General features: G+C 33.7%; 2 protein-coding genes across 4 annotated transcripts; one reads left to right on the forward strand and one right to left on the reverse strand.

Annotated features, from left to right (window-relative positions):
- Positions 1,419-2,193, forward strand: LOC18611511. The gene has a single exon (XM_007047799.2). It carries the CDS (start codon positions 1,480-1,482, stop codon positions 1,936-1,938), a length of 459 nt encoding a protein of 152 aa, XP_007047861.1. The 5' UTR covers positions 1,419-1,479; the 3' UTR covers positions 1,939-2,193.
- Positions 2,604-9,902, reverse strand: LOC18611512 (LMBR1 domain-containing protein 2 homolog A). Of its 3 annotated transcripts, none has more exons than XM_018113866.1 (14): positions 9,496-9,902; positions 9,310-9,398; positions 8,686-8,844; positions 8,153-8,366; positions 7,669-7,755; positions 7,433-7,572; positions 7,082-7,162; positions 6,919-6,983; positions 5,825-6,000; positions 5,387-5,517; positions 5,206-5,290; positions 4,307-4,520; positions 3,793-3,893; positions 2,604-3,607 (listed from the first exon to the last, which is right to left on the reverse strand). In XM_018113866.1, exons 1-14 carry the CDS (start codon positions 9,661-9,663, stop codon positions 3,131-3,133), a joined length of 2,187 nt encoding a protein of 728 aa, XP_017969355.1. In that variant the 5' UTR covers positions 9,664-9,902; the 3' UTR covers positions 2,604-3,130. The 3 variants fall into 3 exon arrangements, with proteins under 3 accessions (XP_017969355.1, XP_017969356.1, XP_007047863.2); XM_007047801.2 differs by having other exon boundaries at positions 3,147-3,607; positions 3,793-3,919; XM_018113867.1 differs by lacking the exon at positions 9,496-9,902 and having other exon boundaries at positions 8,686-8,822; positions 9,310-9,399.

The raw sequence follows: 18,239 nt of genomic DNA on the forward strand, positions 1-18,239 counted from the left end.
TATGTCCTTTCATTCCCATATAAAGTGAGAAGGATTCATTTCTTAACGGTATCAGTTTAATCTGTCATTTTCCAAAGGAATGAAGAAACTCCATGGAAGCAAACCATCTAGGATTTTACTAGTCTTTGAAATTCTCGATTGTCCATTGCAAAAGCCCATCAACACGCTCTTTGGGTTATAATTTCAATAGTATGCAGCAAGCTTCTTGTTTCAGGCTTGCAAGCAGAACCATTCCTCCAGACGAGACGCAGGAAAGAAATTTGGTTAAAAATATAAAGGAGAAACTGAACTTCAGCTATCATTCAAGGCTTGCAAGCGGTCAGGGCTCTGAACTCTTAATAGCAATTTAAAATTAGAGCTTGCGTCTTCAAATTTTGGAAGAGAAATAAGAAATTAGAATTTATGAGACGAAAAGATATAGGTATTGTCTTTATCGTATTTTAAAATTTTGAATTTTGATAATATTTAATTTTAAATAATGCTGTCAGAAATTGATTGCAAGCCACGGAGAACATTTTCCTGCCAGAAAATCTAGCACCAATCCGTACATTCATCTCCTTCTCTGCTACACTGGATTCATTACATAATCATTAAATTCTTCTCAAAAACATTACAGAGATAAGATACATGTACGGAAAGACGATGCTAATCATCCATGGAATCAGGATGTTTTTCTGATTCCAATAATTCTGGTCGTCCGATTAGGTGACATGCCTCACGTGCGTAGGATTTTATTAAGCACAATAATCGTAGGTTAGCTCCGCCCTCAATGGGCACAAACACACGTAGGGCTTTTTTACTTGAATTAACTATTATAACAGGGCGGGGCGTGTAACTTGATAAAATTAATGAAAAGTATAATCCTCATGCGGCGACTTTTGCACCTGCCGCCGTGGCTCGAGACCCTTTTATTCTTTCCACGTGTTACGCCCTTCCAAAAATATTAAACAATTAATACATCTCTATTTTTAAAATTTTAATTAAGAGTTTATGATTGTAAATTTGAGGAAAAAATATTGATTTTTTTTTAATTTTCCAAAAATGCATGCAAAAGAAAAAACAATTTTAGAAAGAAAAGAAATCTCTGCCCACGTAATCAGCCTCGATAGGTGGGACCATTTCACTTTAACCTTTATGCCGGGCTTTCATTTAGCAAACCATCGCAGCTTCCCAGCCTCTTTGTCCCCGTGCATGTGAGGGGAAGAGGGTTAACGTCACGGGCCTGTTGTGAACATTTTCACTACATCATGTGGGCTCTACGTTATGTTTGCTAGGATCCAACGGTGGTGAAGAAGGCGTTGATTTACGCTATCTCACCATCCTGAAACGTAAGGCAGTGAAGTTGTTTGGTGCATACGAGGAACCTTCTTGGAACCAAGTGGAATTTGTTTTTCCGACTTGTCTATATATACACACAGCATTTAGAGGAAAGGAGAAAAAATGAACAGTTGAAAAGCAAAAGGCAAAAATACAAAATTCATGGGGTTGTCAGAAGCAGACCATGGATGCAAGAAGCACCCACATCACCAGGAAAAGCAAGGGGTTTGCCCATCTTGTCTAAGAGAAAGACTGTCTCGCCTTTGCTCTGCTTCACATAAAGAAGTTTCAAGAGTTTCTCCTTCCTGCTCTACTTCACTGCCTTTTTCTCCAGCTTACTTCTCCTCGGCCTCATCTTCGAAATCTGCCTCCCCGGCTCGACACAGTTTACATAAGCCACATGGTCCCGTGGTGATGGGATCGTTGTCTTTCATGGTAAAGGTTGGTAATGGTTTGAAGAAGAGTAGATCGATAGCGTTTGTACCGAGGAACTTGGATGACGAAGAGGTTAAGGATGGGAAGAAGAAAAAAGGGTTCTGGTCCAAGTTGCTTGGTTTCAAGGGGAAGAAGGATGTTCTGACGCATTCAACGAGTATGAGAATGATTGAAAGAGTGAAATAATTTTGTAGGGGGTTCAATTTCGAGGAATGAAATGAAAGGGAACGATTTTAATAAGTTGTGCATAGTTTTTCTCTTATTTTCTTTTTTATTTCTTGTGGGATTGGAATGAATTAAACAGGTTTGAATCCTTTGAAGTATGATTGTTGATTCTTTCTTCTGTAAATCTCCATGGAGAGAAACAAGCCTTGAGTTTTGAATCTTGCCTAGCTGATGATGTCTTTCCATAATTCATGCATATCATGAATGTTGACTTTTTTTCCAGTTGTGATTAGGATCGCCATCTCTACGCAAATAGTAATTTAAAAGTGAGAAGATATGACTAGAAAGAGCCGTGATTTATCATACAACATGATTTTAGCTTGTTTCGGTTCGCAAGTGACCACATGGTTAATTGTGATAAAGGGTTCAAATTTTCCACATTGTTCTCAGCCAACTTCGTTGAATTAGTTGGAAACAATAGAAAAGAATGTCCATATCATGCTCTGCCTCTGATTCTTCTCTCAATTTTTAGTGCGTTAAACCCCGCGGATTGCTAACCGATTCATTGACCATTTTTGTCACATCAGCTGCACACGTGCTATTGATGCTAGCGACATTTTTGAAGGTCCTTTCAGATTATATCATCATTATACATTTAACAATAGCACTAGAAAGAAGAATATATATATATATGAAGAATCAAGAACTTCCCAGCGATGACCTGATTCCTTTCTCGTCTAAGCTGAACAATTTAGGCAAATAGGTGTTTTCAGTGCCGTCAATATTGAAAATCACCATCACACTCATGAGTATACTTTTCACAAGGCAGAATGGTCTTCAAAACAGAAATGGGTTTTAGACTGTAGCAAAGGATGTACAATATCATGTGTAGGAAGCTGCCTGCCTAGATGTTCCATGTTACCATTCGAATTACAAAATTTGCTTACGCAAATACATTTTTCTTGAAATCATGGGGAATAATTATTTTCCCCCTCTTGTATTTGTCTGAAATTTCCAACTGCTGACACAAGTGGCGCAGTCGCAATACAGCAAAACATCCTCCCTGGACTCCAACCTGCTATATGGGACCGCAAGAATTCAATGACCCTTATGATCTGTACATATCGTATCACAGTTTCTACAACAAGCAACAAGCACATTTCTCCAAATGAATTTAATATCAACTTGTAGAACCCGTGACCTTGATTTCTGTCTAATTCTCGTCTTCATCCTCATCAATATGGTCTACAGATGGCCGTTTCAATCTCTGGAATATCTCATCTAGGGACTCAGAATCAGATGAGTTGACTCGGGAGACAAGTTTGGTTTCCTGATTCGGGCGTAGGGGAAGAAACTTTTTCGCCTCGACATTTGCTTTAAAATTTTGAAAACCAGATTTCATTGATAGCCATGTTGAGGCCAAACCAGAGGATGGCCCTCCCTTCTGGTTACTAGAATGAGATTTTCCCGCTTCAAGCAATGAAACCTTAGCAGAGGTTATGTTATTCTCCACCAGTTTAGGATGTGGCACTTGTCGACTCTGTTCTCTCATGGCAGCATACTTGTTGCTGATGGCTTCTCTGCTTGTGCCATATTTATGGGTCTCTTCTTTCAGAGGTCTTGATGGTGATCCCTTCATACCATCAGCGACTGAAGTGGTTGTTGCCTTCATTTCAACAACGGTACGATCCTGAGCAGTTTGCATCAATTCAGAATCTGAACATAACTTAATTATAGGTTTTACACAAAAATAGAAAAGAAAAAACCAAATTGCAGACTAGAAGGAGTGAATCTATAATTCATAGAAGCATTCTTTTTACCATTTTTAATAGTACAACTACTAAAAGTTCCTATCTTTTAAGATTGGTTACATACCGCAATTTTGTTGCCAGACTCAATATCAGCACCATTGAAATTCCTTGCTAATGGGATAACTTGTTCGCCAACCTTGTGCCCTTGTTCAAGCCATGATCGTTCTGGAAAGAGGACAGCTTATTAATTCCTGAACATACATATAAATAATTTTTATGCAAGGAATTTGAACCAAGATAAAGAGCAGATATTTGCAGAATTCAAAATCAAAGCTACTCCTCTGTCTGCTAATAACAATCCATTCTATCATTTACTAGATTTGGATCAGCATTAATTATGAACCATCATAACCTTTATTCTATCATAAAGTGTCACATAAACACCACAAGCACAATCACTAAGAAGACATAAAAGGTCATATCATGAATATGTCAAATATATTTCTTAAATTGCTCAATTTTTACTATTACTAATATTAGAAATGGAGAGAGTATTTATTAAGTAGTATACAGCGATAAGATATTACCAAACAGGCAGCATACACAATTGAGAAGAAAAAAGAATTTAGCATCCTCACCCTTTTGTAGGATAATTAATCCTGAGGGATCAAATCCATCCATATCATCTGCCTCAGTTTGAAATCTAAGTCTCTTCCAGTTCCCAAAGAAGCCAACTACACGGTCAAAGAAATTGCTAGCAACTAACAAGGTGTATAAAACCATAATAAGCGGATAAATATTGTTGAACCCTTCTCCGAAAAAAGGGACAGCATCATCAATGTTCCCCATTCGCTGCAATGAAAAGTTCAAAAGAAATATATCAAAAACTATGCAGGGAATCAAAGAAGATTAGCACACATGCCTTGTTTAATAATAAAGAACCTTGGAGCATCTCCAGTTTTTAAGCACAGTGGAAATAAAAAGATAAACTTAAAAAATTGGAGCAAACATGATATCATACAATTTATTATGCTCACAAAATTTTGGACCTGAATGTTAAGACAAGCTTTAGATCAGACATAACATTCATAAAACAATATGTCAGGCAACCAATGAAAAAAGAACACTGGGAACCAAATGCTGCTTTCCAAAATTGCTGGCAATGTTATGTACAGGTATCCTGATTTCTTTATAAAAGTTCTAAAAATTACCAAATACTGTCAGCTTATCAAGTTGAGACTGAAAAGCAAGTGAGTTCCTTTCTCTGTTGCATGGCAACCAGTGACAAACGCCAAACCAGCAAATCAAACTACACACACTACCACTTCTCTTTTCCCCCTACAAACCACACGGGTTTAACATTTTGACACAAATTAAGAAGATGCTTTAATTGCCACCTCACTCATGTGAAATGCTGATCTTGCAATCAACATGGACAAGCCATATTTTTTTCTTATCTTTCTTTTCAAGTTTCTGCTAGCATTGGAGTCACTGGATGTACATGTTTAACAACCAATGAATGCTATAGGAGAATTACCTTTTCAAATATGGTTTTTCTACCACCAAGGCTAATGAGATTGAGAAAGTTGTATGAAATCGGAGGAGCATATCGAGCAACCATCCTAGTAGAGATGTTAATGAGTAAAATGAATTCTATATGAAGAAAAGGAAATAAAAAGCTAAAGTACATAACAATAGAGCTCCAAGGAAAAACTTACGAGCATATCATGAGCAAGCTGACTGAGCTAGTCTGCCGTGGTGTTAATGAGTAAAACATTAACATTCCAATCTTGAACAAGGAATAATACGTGCAGATGCACATATACATCAAAGGTACAAAAGCAAAGACCTGGAAGAGAAAGTAATCAGCAAAATTGTAGAGCAAGGAGAGGATGTTGCAGAAGAGAGAAAGGAAATATCAAACGACAAATACGTTAACAATGGCAGTAGTTACCAACAGCATGCAATAGTGAGGGAATTTTTGAAGCGGAAACATGTACAACGCAAGAAAGATGATAACAACCACAGATTGCCAAATTGACATTTTACAAGACCTACTGTTTCTAGTCCAAACAAATAATAGAATCGAGATTACAAAATCTCCATGAAATTATAAAATTTGGATCTCTATACAAGAGAAAAATACAAAATTGTACCTGCACAAGCACCTCCTGCTTCTTTACTGAATTTATAAGGATAGAGAAAAGAGACAGGTCAACTCCTCTAGGTAGAAGAGTAGCCTCAGCTAAAAGAATTGCCACAGACATGATACCAAGTATAATAGCCAAGACCTTCTTTAGTTGTTTTCTTAGGATGCATCGCCAAATAAATTCTGCAAAAGAACCGCCATTTCGTTCAAGCATTGTAGTTTAAAACCTATAATAAAACAATTTACTAAGCAGATTTCTAATCCATAATTGAGGAAGGATTTTTCAAAAAATAGCCTACTGTTGCAATCCAAAAAGCTTTTCAAGGATGGCACTACAAACCGTGGGATTCACAGAAACCCCAACAGTATTATGAAAACATTTTGATTCAAACAGGGTATGTATTGTTTAAACACTATGCAGAAAAAGATGACCCCATATTCGTTACTCACTCAACAGCCCAAATTTTGAAAGTACTAAGGCTCGTAGACTGGGGAGAAAACCCAAACTCACTTCAAAAATTTCCTACCAAATTTACAATGAGAGCAGACCACCATATGTTCTTCAATTATTGGGACTACCAGCAAGCCTAGCTTATATATCTATATATATATATTTTTTCAATCACTTCTCCAACAAAGCTACCCCAATCAAACATAACAAAAAAGCATTTTGGGCTGTTTTAACTCTTGGTTTGCTAACTCTTCTAAAATTCTGTGCAAGTATATTCCCAACAAAAAGAGACAAAGCATCATATTACATCAAAATGAAAATCAGCCAACAGAGTGCCACTTTACGCAACCCTTAAGGGCCATGCCCATGTTCAAGAACCATCCAAAAACCGCTTTCTTTCAGAAGAGTTGATAATATTAATTCGAGGCCAAGCATACCACATCCACACTTAGAAATCAGCAAAAACCAAAAGAGAATTTGGAGTATTGGTTTCAAATGATCAAACCAATAAATCCTTTTAGAGAAAGTGGGAAAAAGAAAACAAATAAAAGACGTTGGGTCATCCAAAAACTTAACATACGTAAAGCATCATGAAACAAGGTCAACACTACTACTCTACTACAACACGAAATCACTATAGATCTAATTACCTGTTGAATCTAAGAATGTTCCTGTTTTCCCAGAGCGGCCAGGTCTGAAACTGGAGACATATTTCCTGAAATGACATCATATGTGAACATTAAAGGTTGAAGAAAAACAACTAGACATTCATAAAAATATAATTGACAGAAGAAAACAAGGTTAGAAGAAAACCATCCAGTTGAACTGCGGCGTTCATAATTTTTTATGGTGTCTTCTAGTTGAAGGGCCTCAGAGACATAGGTCATGTACTCACTGTGAAACCAACCATGTGTCAGATGCAAAATAGCTAACGTTCCAAATACACCATTACATTGAAAGCTTCTGTGCACCCTATTCAAATCTAAAAATGAAGAACACAACTTACTCCTACAACGAAATCAACTAAAATTCACAAAAAGAGAGGATTAAAATATTCATTTTCCAAGCACATTTAAAAAAGCTTGAAGATGGTGTACAACTTGAAATAAACCAACGTTCTCGGTTGATAAGAAACTGAAAGTGTAAAATCAGCATCCAATTTACCTTTTGTACCGATAATATTCCTCTTGAGCCAACCGAAGATGACGCCTGAGTGTTGCCATCGATTTCTCATCCGAATCGTAGTCCATATCATTTTCTCCCAACCGACCACCTTGTGGCTTAAAGGATGGATCTTCCCTAAACTGATGAATAAATGAAGCATACAAAGTCACATGCAATATCCCCAAAAAGAGTACCTAGTCCATAGAAAAGTTTGGAAATAAACACAAAGAAAATACCATTTGAGCTAACATATTATCAATAACATCCATGTATGGTCTCAAAGGATCACGCTTGGACATCTGATTGGATGTTGCTTGGGCAACCTGATGCAGCAAATAACCAGTTAGACAAAATAAAACGTATTTTTTGACACAACAATAAATAAAGAATGTTTAGCCTCTGAGGAAAGAAATGAGAGAAATTGGTAAACTGCTGATAAACCGATTGCTCATTGCATGTGGAAACTCCAAATTAATTCACTTCCACAAATGTAAACATAAGCAAATATGCCTGCGGGCACACCTGTGTGCATGTGTGTGAGTAAATGACAGAGAGATCATGATATGCGTATGCACAATTATTAAAACCATACATTATTCTATTAGGGGCCACGTGTGTGTGTGTGTGTGTGTGTGTGTGTGCATACAATGATTTGGTTAGAAGTAGGTGGGTGGGTGGATGGGAAAGAAAATTTAAAACTACAATGGGGATAGCATGTACCACAATAGCATTTGAAAATTCCTGATGAGCTTCATCAAGCTTCACAGCCATTTTGGCAACTTTATGAGATAGAACTTTTTGGCGGATGGTCCAATCTGCATTTTTCCAAAGGCTCTTGGGAATTTCACTCAAGCCAAAGCCAAGAAGAAATGCACCAGTAACAAGCCCAAATGTATTCGACAAGGCCATTGCTAAACCGAGGACACCACCACTCCTATTATCAAGTGACAAGATATATTAATATTTTGTCAACTAATAAATAAGGAAAAGCCTGCCATGTCCACTTTTCTATACTTTGTAGAATTTATCAGTTGGCAAACATCTACATCTGCATGTAACATATCTGGTCTAGATATGCAAATTCAGCACATAGGGGATGGAAAAGTGACGCTAAAGATGCCAGAGACTTAAAAGATATAAAACCTTGAAACAACTTTCAGTATAATCCTAACATTTATAAGACAACCAAGACCATATCGGAAATACTGTAATAAACCAAAGAATACGATATATAAAAAGAAAGAAAAGTATACCAGTTCCTGTGCATCGTGATGAGCAGAATAAGTCCCACAAGGCCAATAAAACCCACAATTGAATAGAAGACTAAGTTGACGTGCACACTAGTCTTCAATCTTTCAATCACTGAGAAGTCTCCAGCATCTTCAAAACCCTGAATAAGGGGCACCACAGCCCTGCTTAGAGATAGCATAATTTAAATATATGAGGAAATGCAATACAATCTGTAAAACCATCTAAAAGAATCATCTCTACTTGCAATAAAACTAACACACAGAATGATACAATAAAAGGATAAGTAGAACCATAAATCATTGTCATTTCAGGCACACGCAACAAAATAGCAGCAAAATCACAACAAAATGAATACAATGCGCAGCTCTTACATTATTTTGACCTTAGCTTTTTAACATTCAGAGGGAGCACAAGAGGTAAATCTAAAAACTTGACAACATATATACATCGCGGAAAAAGGAAATTGAAAAGATTTATAGAAAATTTAATCAAATGCGGTAGTAAAGAAAATCAACCCAAAATATAAATTTGCGTATTGCCAAAGAATGTCAGTTCCACAAACAAGCAATCTAACGAACCGTAGCTAAATTCCTGCAAAATCAAATAAAAAAATTAACGAAACTTACCAAGTAAGAAGAAAGGTACCCCAATAAGACCAGCTCCAAAAGAAGGATATGACTCCATTTTCACTGGCATTTTCCGGCTTCGATATCGTCTGCATAAAATTTAGTATTAACTTAGCCCTAATTTCCAAAAAGAGACCGACCAATTAAATAAAACAAAACCTCAAATGGAAATTCAAAAAAAATTACCGTCCAGATATCGGCGGGGACGAGGATGATGATGGAGAGAGAACAGAACCAGGCGTATCCGACGGTGAAAAGAACGTATCGAGGGGCATCGGGGCCAGCAAAGTACCTCAGGGTGAAAATGACCATGCCTAGGGTTAAAGGCAACGAGATCAGGTAAAATACCCACATCTCTCTCTGCCTTTTTTTTTTTTTCTTCCTCTTCTTTTTCTGGGTTTCTGTTTCTTCTGAATTTCTTTTCTACTGCAAATAAATTTGCCGATCTCGGTCACGGTGGAAGTTTGTATTGCGCGCTACGTGCGCAGTGGGGCGTTCTGGGTATAAGTTTCCTTTGGTCGATTTCGTGATTAGAGAATACCGTGCCAGGAGAAATGAAATAGTCTGCAGCAAGTTTGGACCCGTACAAGGGCCAAGTGAGAACAGGGATTTATTAATAATAAACACCACAAGGGGAAAAGAGTAAAAGAAAATTCATCTCATTTGTTAAACTATTAATTTTTAAGTAATCACAAACCAAAAAGAAATTAATCCTAAAATTTTATCTAAAGACAATAAATATATATATATATATATATTTGTTTCTTCAACAAATTATTTAAGGAACAATCTTTTTTTTTTCATTTCATTTTTTTTACGTAATCCAAACCCAAAAATTTTTTGATTGGAATTCCAAGTTTTTGAAAAAAAATTACCACTTAAATTAGAAGAGTTAATAAAATAAAATGTGATGCATTTCAATGTACGAGTTAAAGTTGGAAAAAAGTATATTTCAAAAATAATAATAATTCTTGAGATTTTAATCACAATCCGTCAAACTCTGCACATTAAAATTGTTGCATTATGGATGATCCATCCATTAAATTTTGTAAAAGCGTATATACATCATTATTTAATTTGGACATGGAAAATGATCCCCAATTTGACATTTATAAAATACCTATTTTTCTTATTGCATAAAATACCCACGTTAGGTTCATTTCATGCCATTATAAACTTCAACAATAAATTACAAAAAAAAAATCAAGGCAATAAAAAATAATATTTAACATTTAACATTAGATTAAATACACTAACTATAGATAATAATATTTGGTAAATTTGAATCAACAAGAAACGTCAAGCAAATAAGAAACTCAGATTATAAGACCCTTGATATGGTACAAAAATGCATGGTTTAGGTTGTGCATTTAACATTTGACTCAGTATACTTAGTTCCAACAAGATTAGACAAAAAGGGTTTCATTTGGAAAAGGGATAAGAACACCTGAATATCTGAATGCTCTAACCAAAAAGAGGCCATCGTAAAGAGTAAACAGAAATGAATAAAGATTATTTATCCAAAATGAAATCACATGCATTTGTATTGTATGGCACGTGAAATTTTCTATATAAACCAATCTTTTGTTGTTTTGCTTCCTCAAAACTCTGTTCTGGATCAAAAACAGGGCAGTGAAGCTTGACCCTGTCTCCTTCCATGGTTGGATTGGACCTCAACACCAACCTCTGTTCTCAACATTGGCGCTTGGTGAAGGTCTCAAGGAGATGTTATTGGATGTTCCTGATAGCTTCATCAACGGAAAAGAGTAGTGCAAAACGAATTGGCAAAATATGGAAATGTTGGTACTTGTTATATGGCCCTCAGGGACAGGGAAATACTCCGGCAGCTTGATCACGGTAATGGCCAACAATCTCGATTTCCATATTTTGCCAATTCTTTTGTAGTACTCTTTTGCGACATGGAAGAAATTATACAAGAGGTTGAAGTCTCCCCTGATGATGTTGATGGAGAAATTGATGAACTCCAAGGATCCCAAGAATGGTCTTGAAGGCACATTCAAGTTTCTGGAGGGCAAGTTACCGTGTCATCCAAGACAGTGGAATTTGATAATTTGACAGAATCTGAGGTCAAGACTCAAGTCCATGCTTACTGACATTCACGATCATGAATCAGTTGGGTCGGAGGTTGACTGGCACCATGAGAAATTAGATGAGCTTAAGCCAGACAATGCAACTAGCCAAGTCCTGTACTCTTGTTCCACCCTCTCAAGGAAGAAAGATGTGAAAGTGATCGGGACAATGGTGCATGACACAAAAAGAATCAAGTGTTGGAACTTTCTAACAAGTTAATCAATTAGGTATTTCTTGGGCGAGAAAAAATTAATTTTTGGAAAATACAAGTAATCTACTTTTGTGAATGTTTTAATTGAATTAAACTTGAATAAATTTGAAAATTTTGAATCATTAAAGTGAAATTTTGTTTCAATTTTTTAGAAAAAAAAAAATACATTCGCAAAGCATTATTTGAGACTATAAATATTTAACAAAAAGGGGTACTGACCAATATTCCTTATGTTTTTTATGTGTGCGCTCTGCTGTAGGGTGTTAACGGGGAAGGTTCTTTTTCTGTTGATTTAATGAAAATGTGATTGTCTTTAAAAAAAAAAATACTTCTTAAAAACATTAACAATCAAATTATTCTAAAAACTCTCTTATTTTTCAACTTAGATATATTTTTTTAAAATCAAATATAAATGCCTTCGAGAAAATTTTAAAAGTGAGTTTTTGATTCGTTATTATTTAGGCCTTGTATTGATAACTTTTTTATTGAGTCCATTTACATTCTAGAGAAAATTTTATTATCCTCAGAAACACTTTTTTTAGAATAAAAAAATTGGTGTAATTAATCATTAATGAATTAAAATGATCCAAAAGTTACAGCGTTTTCAAACAGGGTGACTTAGCCCAAACTGTGGTCCCCTTTTTATCTGCCCTTCCTCTCTTTTCCTGCCAAAGGAAAAAGTCATGATGCGATATATAAATTAAATTCAAAAGAAACGCAAGAAATGAACGAAAATAAGAATAAAAAATTGTAGGTTTAGTTTGGACATTCTTTTTTTGATGTAGACTTGTCTGACCATGTAGATTCTTCTGGATTGCTTGCGATTCATAGCCTGGTATCTTTCAACTTAGAAAAGTCCAGTAAAAGTCATGGGTCGGGCCTCAATCTGAACAGTATCAACTAGCAGTTTCTGCTTTTTGGTAGATTATTTTTCTTACATTTTTAGGATTATTACGATTCAAAATTCAAGATTTTTATCCAAACTTTATACTTGTTCTGGATTAAATTAATCAACTTAAATTATTTATATGATTAAAAATTTGATATATTATCAATGTATAGTATTTATGTACTATCACTTAACCATAAAAGCCTTACTTTATAAATGTAAAAATCTGTCTAAATAAATATTGTTAAAATTATGAGTATTTATTTTTTTAAAAAATTTAATTTTTAAATTTATTTTATTTATAAAATAATAATATTTGAAATACTATACATTGACAGTTCATAAATATTAAACCCTTTAAAATTAACCGTTGTATAAACTTTTTTTGATACTATTAAGTTAAGCCCCATAAATCATATGGTAATTAAGGGAAAGAGGGACTGCCTATATTTGAGTTGGCCTTTTCTTGCTTTTACAATTGCAGCAGTAGACTGATATCCAGACAGCACTGTAAGTCGAGACAGCTTTCCAACATCCTGAAACCAATGTCAGTGCCCCATTTGAGATCCCATCCTGACCTGCAAAGCACGAGGAAGGTCCACCCAATACTGAAATCCCATTAGGGCCTTAAAAGCACAACATCTCCCGCACAAACTGTCAAACTTCGAAGCCCCTTCCCTTCCCCTCTCATCATCATTAGCTACTACTCTTTTTGCCAATAGCTTTTGATCCCACCGCCTTCGCTCCCTCTCTCTATTGGAAGATTCTCAAAGCCCTTTGCACTTCCTTTGGTGGTCATTGGTTTCCGTTTTTCTTCTCTTTTGTTTGCTTTTGTGAACATGGGATGCCCCTTTGGCCCCTTTCAAGTTTCACCTTTACCCTCTTTTTTCCAAAGCCATACTCAATTGTGATATTAACTGGTTCATACCACACGTGGCTTCTCTTGTTTGAAGTTTGAACCTCAATTTTAATTGGTTAGCACCTACCGCTTTTTATTTAAAATTAATTTCAAATTAATGGTAGCATCACTGGGAAAAAGAAATTGTGGGAAATTATTAGATTATTATAGACTTTCAGAAATCAAAATTTGCATATTTTGGCATGATTGATAGAAGCTTCCACTTCATTAATTGCACATGAAATGTCACGTTTAAACGATTGCTTGGATTGGGTGATTTTGTTCTTGTTTAACACACGTCTTTGTAAAGCATTTTCCTCCTTCGGCAGTTCGGTTACCTTTGGTTTTAAATTGCTAGGTCATAAAAAAGTATAATAAAACAAAACTCACTTCCAGGTAAGATGGCTTTTTACATAATCTCAAGTTAGGATATGAGTATTTAACTCGTGCTAAATGCATATATTTTCGTATTAAACATATTTAAGTCTAAATCTCCTTTTTTAAAATAAAAAATAAGGACATACTCTTAAGTTAATTGAGAATTAATTTGATAATTCTTGACTAATTTTACTTCCATTTATTCATTCTAAGATATAAAAAGTAGTAGTAGTAGAGAATTCTTCTTCTCTTAAAAAAATTGAAAATTTGTTTTCTCTAAAAGAGAAAATAATTTGGTTTTCTAGTAGAAGTGAGAGTTTTGCTTACGATAATGAATATATAATAAATAATTTAGACATAATGTTTGAAATTCTCTTAATTATTTAAAAAATTTTAAATAATTTTTTATTTTTTTTATTACATCCAATAAAGTCTCTTATATTTTTATTTAAAATCAAATAGACACTTATAATTAATAGTTCATTAATTGTTATTAATCAAAATATTATTTATCATTTTTTTTCACGTGACACTAACGTGATATGTGAAAATGTCATATGATCATGTAATTATACTACATTGATATATCACGTCATCATTTATTATGATATGTCAATATATCACATCAACGTTACATGACAAAGAATATGCATTAACATTTTAACTAACAATAATTAATTAATTATTAGTTATAAGAACCTATTTAATTCAAAATAAATATATAAAAACATAATTAAATGTTATAAAATAATAAAAATTTATTTTAATTTTTATAAATAGTTCAAGAAACTAACGATTTATAGTTAAAAAGACAATACCAAACATGATCCTTTTACTTTTTATTGTTATACACGCATATATTATAACAAAATAAAAATGTTATAAAAAATAAAAACAAACTTTATTTTTGAAAGAAATCTTAATATGTGTTTTTTTTTCTTGGATATTAGAAATTAACTAACCTAAAACTTTCTTTAGCTCAGTGTGAAGGAACAAAATTTTCTTTCTGCTGGTGTAGGTGTGAATTCTACTACTTTATAATATGCTTCCTCTTTGTCCAAACATACTAAAATATGCTTTTCCATTGGGTAAACAGAATTTCTCTTTTACTTTTCGCTTATATGATTCTTTTTCCATCCATGTGGTCAAAGTTTTTCACCTATTGTCTATTTCTTTGACTCTGTATAAAGTGTAAAAGATTGAAGTTGTTGTTTGGTCATTAAAGAAGTAAACGATGAGTTGCAGCTAACCCAGGATGAGAAATAAAAGGTACACTTGAGCTACCAGCAGCTTACATTACTCTATACACTACACTCTCTTGGATTCCTTAAGGCATTAATGTCAAAAATTTTATACTAGTCACTTTTTGGCCAACAACTATTAAGTACTTACTTTTGTTGTTTCTTTCAAAACAAAAAACTCAAGTCATCACTACTTTTTAAATGCACTTTGAATGGAATAATACTAATTTTTATCATATGTAAATATAAATTGAAATATAATTATATATTTTTGTAATTAATTATGATTAGAATTGAAATTATACGATTCTTCAAAGCTCATAACTGTGAGAGACGGAGTGAATACAAAGTACGTAAAAGAAAATAATTTTTTGTATCCATGAATTAATTTTTTAATGTTTAGATGACTGTTTCGTGCATTTATATGCCGAACAATGGTGCATATGTTGCATTTCTAAAGGTGTCCAAGGAAAAGGATACAAAATTGGTGAAGTAGGGAAAACTTCTACCTAATAAAGCAAACGAAAAGGACTTCCATTGAAGATTGCAAAAGTAAATAAAAGCCATGCATGAGAACTCACACTAAACATGGAGGATCTTTCATCTTTATGCATGCCATTTTGTTTAATGGCGTGCGTTTCATTGCAATGCAAGAAAACCCAATTAAGACCACCAACTACCAACTACTCCCATCGCAAAATATTCGATTAATTTTAGATCATGATTTTCTTGTAATATTGGATTTGATATCCACCTATATGTAGATACTTTGTTTATTTTTTCTTTTTTTTTTTGGATTTTGATAATTAGGGACATTAATTTATTCCCCCAATAAGCTATTGAACAATTAATGCAAGTCTGTCCATTTTAAAGAAGTGGTGAGACCCAACTTTGCCCGATTGTCACCAAATTCAAAATAATTATGGAAATTTAATAATGTTGAATTTCCAAAAAAATATATACATTGATACATCAAATCACCCAAGTCTCTGAGATCTTGTTGAAGAGTAGAGTCAGATAGGTAATGACAAGAAATGGGGCCCCTGTTTCATGAACCACCATAAAACTATTTCCAACAATATCGTTTCTCAATATCTTAAGATCAGTAGCTTCCAAAAATCAGAAGAAATGGTCAGTCTTTGAATGTTCAAAGTCATCACCAGTTTTTTGGTGGAAGGATTTCCCCATCGATTGTGATAGATAGAAAGAAAGAAAGAAAGAAAGAAAGGGTAAAATAATTGTTTTTGCGAGTGACAATGTACCATGGGTGTTTGGATTTAGCAAATGGGACATATCATGTCTGTCATCTTCTCAGCATTTTAGCCTCTTTTTGCCTTTTTGTCAAGGTCAACCCCCTGGAAAACAACTATGTTTTCAAGGCATCCAACAATAATAAAAGAGTGGTTATATGTGAGACATGTTTGGAAAAGACTTTCTTCACATTGGATTCACTTAAAATTGTCCATATATATTAATTTTTCCAAGCTCTTACTTTCATGATTATAATTATAATAATAATAACAATAATATTGGGGTCTCTTGTTCATCAAAGCTTTTAACCTAAAAGTTTGCTATGATTTTGAGACACAGTGCAAAAGATTATGTGAGTTAGCAAAGGCAAAGTGGTTTTTTTTTCCAACCATGTGTCCAAATTCTCATGATTTTCCTAATTTGCCTGTCTCATTTGCTTTAAAAGATTGAACTTTTGGTTTAGGTAAAAGGTGAAACAGACTTACGTGTTATCATATATGTAATTTCAATAATGAGGATGTGATGGAATTTTGTAACAGATTTTAGCTTGATTCAAGCTGTAATGCTATTCTTTTACCAAATAAAAAAAAACCAAAACTCTATAAATGAAACTTTATTTCTAAAACATTCAAATCAGAGCATACCAAACATACAAATATTTTCATTTATAAATATAAATGACTATGAGTACTGTGTAATTAGATATCTTATAATATCCGAGTCGATTAAGTAGAATCAAAGTATTTTATAATCAAGTATTAATAAGATTCGAGATAAGATATCTAAAAAATAATAAGTATTTTTTTCATTGACCTTTTTATTTATAAATGAGGACATTAGCTTATACTTGAAGATGATGATTAAAAAGAATGAATCGAGAAGTAAAATGGGCTTTTGACTTTGATGGACATAAATCAACAATCCTTAAAACTTTGTTTAACACATGTTTAACTTAGATCCAAGTATTTTATTTACAATATAAAATACAAATCTTGTAATTTCTTACTGTTTGAATCTCAAACTATATATATGCGTCAGCGAAGCAACTGTGACTCTTCAATTTTTTAATTTTCTTTATTATATATATAAAACTTAATTTATATAGTATAATTACGTTTATAATTATTCTTTAGTTACTCTTCATATAACATCTTTTATTCTTTATTGTTCATAAGTTTTGATACTTCATTTATATATATATTTCTTAATTCTCATTCATTAAAACCTTAGTTCTTAAAGTTGAACATATCCCATTTTAGAAACGTATTTAACCAAAAAAAAAACCTACAATTCAAAGGAAAAAAAATCTATAAGTCTTAATTAAGGTAATAAACAAAGGGTCACGAGGTGGTTGAGCTCAATTTTATGATGGTAGCTAATCGGAGGTTGCAATTTTAATATTTCTCTCCATAACATAAAAGAAATCAACCAAATGTAGTTGATTTTGAAATCATTGCAATAATCACACTGCACCCTTTGGTCCACCACTACTCAAAATGAATAAAAAAAAAAAACCCAAAATGGCCAAAATCATTACAACCTAGGAAAAAATTGAAGTAACAGCCGACGAGGAACAGCCTAGTTGTATTATTACTAAAGAATTTTCAGTAATACAAATGATTAAATTGAAGAAAAATGTATTTTTAAATGGAACTCGGCAAAACCAAATGCCAAAATTATTGAGTCAATAAAAAAGGTATTAATCATTCGCATGATTAAGCAAATGATGCGAAGAAATTAAAACGAAAATGGAAACTAAAAAAAGAAAAAATCCTGCATTTGCCAGTGGGGATAGGTGGGGCACTTGAATTCTTCACGATCGCGAATGATGAATCCATGATTGTGATGCAATCTTGCCAGATTGGATTTGAAAGAAATATGCAGAAATTGTCCTAAGTGAAAACATTCCTTTTTAATTCTACCAAAATACATAAATTCATAGCCACAAGCATCAATGATCAATCCTTTTGC

The sequence above is a fragment of the Theobroma cacao genome, chromosome 1 (assembly GCF_000208745.1).
Source record: "Theobroma cacao cultivar B97-61/B2 chromosome 1, Criollo_cocoa_genome_V2, whole genome shotgun sequence".
In the NCBI taxonomy this organism is placed as follows: Eukaryota; Viridiplantae; Streptophyta; class Magnoliopsida; order Malvales; family Malvaceae; genus Theobroma; species Theobroma cacao.

Excerpts from the sequence above, each read along its gene's own strand:
- LOC18611512 (XM_018113866.1), bottom strand. The coding sequence starts at position 9,663 with ATGTGGGTATTTTACCTGATCTCGTTGCCTTTAACCCTAGGCATGGTC. Across the intron at positions 8,845-9,309 it reads GGTACCTTTCTTCTTACTTG|GGCTGTGGTGCCCCTTATTC; the intron begins GTAAGTTTCGTT and ends ATCTCTAAGCAG. Across the intron at positions 4,521-5,205 it reads GAAAAACCATATTTGAAAAG|CGAATGGGGAACATTGATGA; the intron begins GTAATTCTCCTA and ends TTTTCATTGCAG.
- LOC18611511 (XM_007047799.2), top strand. The coding sequence starts at position 1,480 with ATGGGGTTGTCAGAAGCAGACCATGGATGCAAGAAGCACCCACATCAC.